The sequence below is a fragment of the Echinops telfairi genome, unplaced genomic scaffold, assembly GCF_000313985.2.
Source record: "Echinops telfairi isolate 266 unplaced genomic scaffold, ASM31398v2 ScPeMD7_2;HRSCAF=8, whole genome shotgun sequence".
Classification (NCBI taxonomy): Eukaryota; Metazoa; Chordata; class Mammalia; order Afrosoricida; family Tenrecidae; genus Echinops; species Echinops telfairi.
The window spans coordinates 26,700,756-26,709,365 of NW_022103898.1; the positions used below are offsets into that span (position 1 = coordinate 26,700,756).

At 47.2% G+C, this 8,610-nt stretch overlaps 1 protein-coding gene across 1 annotated transcript in view; it reads right to left on the reverse strand.

The window, feature by feature from the left end:
- Positions 1-1,130: 1,130 nt before the first annotated feature.
- GAS2L3 (growth arrest specific 2 like 3) overlaps positions 1,131-8,610 on the reverse strand; it is a 29,907-nt gene continuing 22,427 nt past the window's right edge. The window contains exons 8-10 of the mRNA XM_045291279.1: positions 5,688-5,845; positions 2,008-2,109; positions 1,131-1,253 (exon numbers count right to left, since the gene is read on the reverse strand). Coding sequence (XP_045147214.1) covers positions 1,131-1,253; positions 2,008-2,109; positions 5,688-5,845 — 383 coding nt within the window. The remainder of the gene's footprint in view (positions 1,254-2,007; positions 2,110-5,687; positions 5,846-8,610) is intronic.

Here is an 8,610-nt window from a genome sequence, read left to right on the forward strand (position 1 = left end):
ACTTGGGGTTGCCAGGAGTTGACATCGCCTACCTCCACAGCCACGGGTTTCTGTCTTTGTATTTCCGTCTGCTCACACAAGACCTCCAGCTGGGATAGGGGTCTGTGAGGGCTGCAGCATGGGGGGTGGGGGTAGGGGAGTAGGGTTTTGAGCTCAAGCTGGGGGTTCAAGTCCAGGCGCCACCACTTAAAGGTATACGATTAAGCAAGGTACTTGTGCTGGTGATTTACCTGTTAACTCTCAGACCCACTCCTTTTCCTTCCCCCACCACAACTCAGCTCTGAGTCCTATGGGTTGTGTGCCCCAGACTCAGGGTCCTGTGGCTCCTGACTGGGGTCCGCCAATGAAAGGCATGCAGGTTAAGCAAAAGGGAGAAGGTAGAGTGTGTCCTCCTCCAGCTGCCAGGGGCAGCTGGTCTGGCAGCAGCTGTGTCTCCTCCTTAGCTCCAGCTCCCGCTAGACAGGCCTGCTGTGCTCCCAGAGTCCTGGAATGGAAGGAGAGAGAGGGAGAGAGAGGGGGAAGGAGAGAGAGAGACCTGCCAAACCATCGAGCTATTCCAGAGCCAGTAGGATGGACCCTCTGCAATCCTCACTTACACGGGCCATCTGTTGTCTTTGTGAACTGAAACGTCTGACTTAAATCTTTCCATGAGTCTCTGAATGGAACCCTTCCAGTAGGAACCCTGGTGGTCTAGAGGCACTTCGAGTTGGTCTGCTCAGCGGAAGGTCAGCAGTTCGAAAGCACCAGCAGCTCTTGGGAGAAAGGTGATGTCTTCTACTCTTGTCAAGTGTTCCGTCCTTGAAAACCCTCAGGGGCTGTTCACAGGGTCGCTCTGAGTTGGAAATGATGTCCGGGCAGTGAGTGAATTAATAAGTTCTTACTCTTCAAGTAACTCATGTGAGTGAACAAAAAGGAAATCTGTCCATAAATAACCAGAATGCAGGGTAGGAAGTGCAGTTTTGGTGTAGAAGTGTGAATCTTAGAGGATGGAGCTCAGGAATTTGGCCTGCAGTCATGTTGGAATGGGAAGCCATTGGGAGTGGGACTGGTATGTGGATTCAAGCTGTAGATTATTAGATTGCTAGCGAGGGATGGGACCAGCAAAGTCACCGGATTTGCACTGCACAACTTCAGGGGCTGTCGTTCACGTAGGACATCTTGGGAATGGTGTTCCCTTGCGTTTTGCCATGGACAGTTTTGAAACATGGAGAAAACCGGAAAGTGTGATCCGTGAGCTGTTGGGCAGCTGCTGTCTTCCAGGGAGAGGAGAGAGGCGCCAACTTTGAGTTGTGCCAGAGAGAGAGGGGTGGATTGGAGGCTCCTTGCTAAATTCAGTGGAGGGTTGCAGTGTGGGAAAAGGAGGGGAGGTCAGGAGAAATTAGGAGTCAGGAGGGAGGGTGTATTTAGCCAGGATGATAAGTTCCTTTTTATTTATTTATTTATTAGATCATGTTATTGGGGGCTCATACAACTCTTATCACAATCCATACAACCATCCATTATGTCAAGCACATTTGTACATTTGTTGCCTTCATCATTTTCAAAACATTTTCTTTCTACTTGAGCCCTTGGTATCAGCTTCTCGTTTTTTTGGTTTTTTTTGTAAGTTCTTTTTCTTTTTTTAAGCAAAAGGGAAGAAATTTATTGGAGCCCCTACAGGAAACCCTAGAGGGGCCCAGCATACCCTACTGTGTAGGCAGGCCCAGAAAAAGGGTCACACCATTCACTGTACCCCCATGTCCCAGGGGGGCTCCCCTTGAGCCAAGCCCCAAAGCCCCGGGACTGGCTGGGGGTGGGGACGTTGACACCCAGAGTGGATTTTGTATCCACCAGGCCTTGGCCCTCTTCTGACACCTCCTCTCCCTTTTGAACATTTCTTCCAAACGTGTTTTCAGCACCATCTCTGTGTGAGTGATTTCCAGATCTGTACTTGCAGCCACATTCCCCGAGCCCAGTTCCATGATCAGAAGCCATGCAGTAAAATCTTTTATCTAAAAAGGAACTTACCCCAGCCACAAAGAGCCGCACCAGCTTCAGGTGCATGTCCACAGTAACATGCAGGAAGGCATCCTCCCTGACAAGGGTGTCGGGGTCGAAGTGGGGGAGGGGCTTAAAGGGAAGACATGCACAGCGCTTGATTGCACGCTCTCCTGCAGTGAGTCATGGGGCTGAGGGGCTGGCCTGGTGTGCCCCGCTATCTGAAGAAGGCAAGTGGCAGCAGCCTGATGTGCTGGTCGGAGGCTACTTGGAGCAGCACCCGGCCCAATTCAGCCCCTGCAACATGAGGTAGCTATGGGTCAGAAGCAACTCAACAGCACCTGAAAACAACAACATGCAAACAGGGCATATGTGTAACACTGAGAGGGGATCCGTCCTCGTTTTGACATCCAGCCACTGGATGTAAGGATGCACCATCTTGAAACAGTGGTCGAGAGAGAAATCCCAAGAAACTTGGAAGAGCACATCAAGATCTCTGTCTGATGTGGCAGAGGCTCCGAGACCAGATACATCGTAGACGGTAGCACAGGGAGCAGTGCCGAGGCTCTGGGGTACTGTGGGCTGACTTACTATTCCAGGGAGGCAAAGGCCCAGAGACCACATGGCTGAGAATCAGAGAGAGACTTGGCTATGCCATGTGGCTGAGAGGCTGAGGAGACCAAGGGCTACATCCTTAGCGTTTGCTGATCTTGACTTGGGGTAGCCTATTAACTTCTTTAAACCCCTCTCCCCTCTTGACTGTTAGTACTGTGGTCATTGCAAAGATTTATGGGACCCAGAATAGATGTAGCATATCATGGGAGGAAAGGATGGAATGTGGAGGCATGTCTGACCCTTGCCTCGTGGCAATAGGAAAGCTGGAGGTTAGATATGTCTACCTCTATTCGCTTTAATTGTCATTGTTCCACAGTTTCTGCAGTAAAGCCGAGGCCCTTCTGACTAAAATGGGGTGGCTATTTGGTGATGAGGAATGGGGAGATGTAAGGGGAAGGTTGAGCATGTTTGTAGGGTTGAGGGAAGAAGTTGGATGAGAGAAAAATTGAAGCTATGAGAGACTGGTCTTGGGTCTGGGGGATGCCCAAGGCTATTACCCCTGGGCACATCGGCACATCACAGACCAGGCATGCTGGACTCGCACCTAATACGCCCAATTAGATGTTCATGACCCAGCAGAACCATTTCTAGAGAAAGTTGATGATCAATGTCTGTTTGCAATGATCTAGAGTCAGCCATTCGGAACAAGAGGAGGAGAGAAACAGCTTGCTCCCTTCCTCAGTGCCCCATCTAGAGAACAGGGTTCATGAAAGAACCACCTGCGGAGGGCGGGAAGACGTAAGTGAGCTGCCGCATGGAAACCGCGTGCGTACAACCTATCTGAGGATGAGGGTGCTCCATTCCTGGATGCTAGGGACTCAGCTACCTTCCCTGAGGTGCTCCAGGATGGGATCTTCCAAGCCTTTTGTGTGGCCCCAGAACCCTTTCAGATGTGGGGAAAAGCTCCAAATATGTGAAGAACTCTGCTCATGGCTGTGTCTGCTCTCACTGAAACAACGGGGTGGGGTGGGGTGGTGGTGGGGTGGTGGTTTAAGGAGCGGCAGAAAGCCGTGCTGTATTAGGAGGCAAGCACGCAGTGAGCGATAAATACAAACTCCCCAGCTTCAAAGCCTCTGATGTCAAGTGAAAATCAATTTTCATTTATCTTCTAAGGCCACGCTATTTCATCTCTGAGCAATTTCTTAAGAGGAAAAAAACCAGTCAAAGATTTGGGCCAGGTAAAGTCCTTGAGCACTTCCACGAGGTCATTGAAAGTCACGTTGGGACACCATGTGAGCGATGAGAATGATTGTGTCGGAGAAAATACAGGCTCTGGGCATCATCGCAAAGTGTCCACAAAATACCAAAAGTACCATTTTAAAAAGGCAACCAATCTTGTTTCCATTGCGTGATTCCCATGCACTAATGATTGGATTCAGAGTTCATGTTGACTTTGTACTGTAGGGGGGTGCATGTAACCTCTAGGGATTTAGGATGAGAGCCAGCAAAAGGCTTCTCTGTGGGCCCATTTGGGGAGGGGGTGACTCTCCAGGACTCAAGGATAGAACATAACTGTGGGTTTGGACACCCGTTTCTCACCAGTTTTAGCCTCAGAAGTGCAGATTTGGATTTGGCAGGGTCCAGGGGCATCGGCAAAGTAGGTCAGTGAAGGAGAGGGAGATCCTCAGTGCCGTGGATGGGCACAGTGGCCACACCGTGGCACAGGATGGGGAAACATTTCCCTGTGATCCACAGGCTCTCTGTGAGACAGAGCGAGCTAGGCAGCCCCTAATGGGGGACGTATTTGCATCAAGTTGGTCTCAATGCCCTTGGAAGAAAATGTCAGTGCCAGAACTGGATGTGCAACCTGTCTAAGTAGCTTAGATAAGAAGATACAGGGTCGATTGAATCCTGGACTTGTGCTCCAAGGATACGCGATGAATCAATCATGCCCAGCCTTTTAGGGAAAAAGTGTTAGTCTGTCACCTCTGCTAAGACAATTGAACCCACCAACCGGGGTAGCCATCTTTTAGAGCAGTGTTTCCAAAAGTGGGTGATACTACCCCCGGGTGAAGGGTGGGGGGTGGGTAATGCTGCTGGAACAATCCAGGTGGGCTGAAAAAGCAGATACACATGTTCTTATCCTAGATCATGGGCTATGGTGCAAAGGTTTTTAATTGCCAGCGGTGGTGCTGAGGAATAGCTTATCTGAAAAGGAGGCGACGGGCCAGTGGGTTTGAGAAACTCTTCTGCAGAGCATGTGGCCTATCTTCTGTTGACTCATCAAGGGAGATGAGTGATGTGACCTAACAGCAGTCTTGGTTGACTACTGAATGAAAAAGTGGCTGGGGCCCAAACTCCCTCCCCCAGAGGAAACAGTGACCGAAGACGTGGACCACATTGGCAAAAGTGAGGATTATCAGGTAGCTGCTTTGGGAGAAGATTCAAGGAAACGCAGAAAGGCCAAACTTGGAGGCTGGATGAAATGTGTTCACAGCACAGCACAGCACAGCACCAGAGTGAAGAAGTTGGAACTGGGGCCACAGAAGGGGAGACTAGAGATAGCCCCTCTCCAAGGCTTCCTTGCTGCTGAACGACTGTACAACATCAGTGCCCGAGGCTCGCGGCAGTCTTCGGGCTTCCTGGCAGATTCCTGTTGTCATTTCGGTTCTGTGAGTCCACAAACAACTCAGTTTAACCTCTCTCTGTTACTCGAGGTCAAGAGATGGACGACCTCATCAGGTGTTCCCAAGGTGCCTATGGACCACTTATGGCTAAAGAGCTGCCAGGAAGATGGCAAGGGCCAGAAGGTGTTTCACAATGACTCACAACAATTTCAACAGGATATGTATCTTTTGTCACCTTCTGGAGCAGCAGGACAAGGGACTGTGCAGTCAGATCACAGAGAGCGTCTGTTCAAAGCTGTGCTTCTCTAGTTTACAGTGACCGGACGGGGACCGACCAGCTTTCCCCACGTGGGGTCCCAAGATACCACCACCTTCAGCTGCAGCGCACGTGCTAAGAATCGGGGATGTTAGTGGCATAGGGGTGGGAGAAGCAGGGAGATCAATCCCAAGTGTCACGGGACATTTTCTACAGTTAGGAGAAGCGATCCTTTAGAGATTCGTCTCTAGATTTTGAAAGTCATGGCTTACCCAGAGAAAGCTCAGATTCCTGTCGGTTTCAATTACTTGCTTAGGATTTGATTCTTGTTGCTTATTTTCTGGGTAATAAATCTTAGCAGCAAATGCCTCTAGTTCTTGAGGCTCAGACACAAATACCAGCGTTTCATTTTCCTTTATGGGCTCCGAATCTGAAGCAACGAGACAAGACAAGCTGTTCCCATCAAGGTCCCAGTATCACGAGCACAGCTAATCAGCAAGAAGGAGCTGAGTGAGCTACAGTCGAAACAGAATGGCACGGCCAAAGTCCGTTTTTGGGGGGTTTTTTGATTAATGATTGTAATCTCCTTGAGAGCCCAGTCTTACCACTATCACTCAGGTTTAAAGTCTGGCACCAAGACAAAGAAAACATGCCTATGAAATGAACACGCTGTTTCACGGTGCTGTGGAGGCTCTCTTTAGAACCAATCTTATGATGACTGGTGATACTAGGAACCTGGGGATCGGACCCAGTGCATTTACCAGTGGGAGGGCTTCACTCTGCTAATTCTGCCAATTCCGGGCTCTATCGCCAACCTCTCTAACCTGAATCCTTCGACCATTTAATGTGAATCTTGACTAAGTAGTGACAGGATCTTTGCTAATCTAAGTCTGTAGCTATGCACTGAGTATCCTCTTAAAGTCTAACATCGATAGATCATTTAAACAGAACGTTGGACAATAAACTACGTTTCTTCTGTTAACAGCCATTGCTAGTTAAATGTTCACCTCACTCAAAGAATCCATGACCCAAGGCCTCTCTTCACTCCTTTATCTCCCCAATTAAGGAAGAGCCCACAGGGGCAGCTCAACGCTGACCTACGGGGCTGCTATGAAACAGCACTGACTTGATGGCAGGGAAGTTTTTCTTCAACTCTTCCACATTTTCTCAGGAGAAACAAGAGATCCTGGCATAGCTGGTGAACAAGGAAATTAAGCTCAAGATTTACTTTGCACATACTGATATGATAGCTTAGTTCTAGGAATCAAATGATATTTTTTCCCTCTCATGGGCATTCAGACGATATTCAAAATGGAAGAGATGCAATTGTGAACAAGTGAGACTGAGCTCCCGGTCCCCCCCTCGGTTTGGTGAGAGCTTCTGGTCAGTAAGTGGGAATGACGGTGCCCAGCACAGAGCATGGACAGAAAAACTGCAAAGTGGGAAGCCGCAGGCTGGAGGTTCAGGAAGCATCTGAGAAAGTGAGGTTTCAGTGGTGCCGGGAAGGGGGAACATTGATCCTGGTGGAGAGCAGGAGTGGCAGAGTCAAGGGAACAGTACTTGGCATTTCTTTCTGGAAAATTCTCTTATGTTATGATCCCAACTACCCTCCCTCACAGATCTCAAACACTGCACATTTCTCTGCAGGGTGGATCTTTACACTTGTCACCAGGCCTGGGGCTTCGTGAACCACAAACATTGGTTTTGCTGAACCCAACCATTACAAATTCATATTCAAGGTACAGGTCCCTTCGCTTTGTTTTGGTGCTTAAGATGAAAACAGGGGGAAAAAACAACACAGAACTTTAAAAATGTCATATTATGGTCCCTGTCCACTGCGCAGCACAGTTTGGCCTGTTCTTCAGAAAGGCTTACTGCATTCCTGGGCACCCAGCAAGCAGCTCTGGTGGCGCTATGTGTTAAGCACCAGACTGCCAACTGCAAGGCTGGCTCTTAAGCTCAGCAGCCCTCAAAGGACAGAGAGAAGGCTGTCTGTGGCTGGGAGTCAGTCTTGGGAACCCTACAAGCTGCACTCTGTGCTGCGGGGTGACTCAGGTCCGGAAGGACCCGGGCAGTGGGTTTGGTGCATCAGGATAGGGCCACAGAGGGATCCGCATGACACAATTTTGCATCACCTTTTTTAGAGTTGTTCATACAAACAAGAAGGACACTTTAACAGCAACTGAATTAAAATGATTCTCAAATTATGAATGCTGCAAATACACCAAGGGAAGATTTCCCACCCAAACAGGGAGCCCAATGGAGTCAGAACACACAAGAAGCAATGAGAACAACCCATCTATGTTTACATTTTAATCCTTGAGAAAATATAAGTTAGAATGTGATACAAATGCCACAATACACAAAACTGGAATTTGAGTGGAGTCAATATGTAAACCTGGATGTAAAACAGACCCAACCAGTTACTGAAGCCTTTTTAAAAATTAATCGATTTTTAAGATAACAGATAAATACATTACAGAAAGAACAGTAAAGCCCCCACGCACCCTCCCAAAATTCCCTTTCTTGATCTAGAATTGTAAACTCAGTGTGGAGGGTAAACTTAGAAGTCATCTAATTTACCAAAGCATTGTGAATATAAAAGCCTTTATTTATTTTCAGGTCCAACAAACAAAAACAGTATTTCATTTTCCTCTGAAGATTACTATATTAAGTAACAGGGATATGACCAAAAAACAAAAATGCCTTCCAATTCTTTTTTTAAAATGGTAGGCATGTTTTTTCCTACCAGATAGTCACTACTTAGAATTTAATGTTTGTTTGATTAAATATTAAAAACCAAAGTCTTGCACTATTAAGCAATAAACACTTCTTTTCAACTTCAGTGATGCAAAAGTTTGGTTTAAAACTGTGAAAATGATTACAGCATGAACTATTTGAGAGCATTTCAAGATACATTTAAAGTGAAATTTGGCGTTGCTTAAACAAAACCTTTATTTTGAAAGTTAAGTTATATATATAAATATTCATTCAACATGAATGCAATTGGAGAAATTCCCTACTGGAAAGAATAGAGGTACTTATAAATGGACTTGCAATTTCTTTTCAAAAAACAATTCCTTGAGATCTTTTTATCCTTGGCAATTCTCAGAATGAAAGTTACTGATTATATTTGGTAAAACTGACTTAGTTTTATTGGTTGGCTGTAACAGCAATGACTTTAAGTTCTAGAAG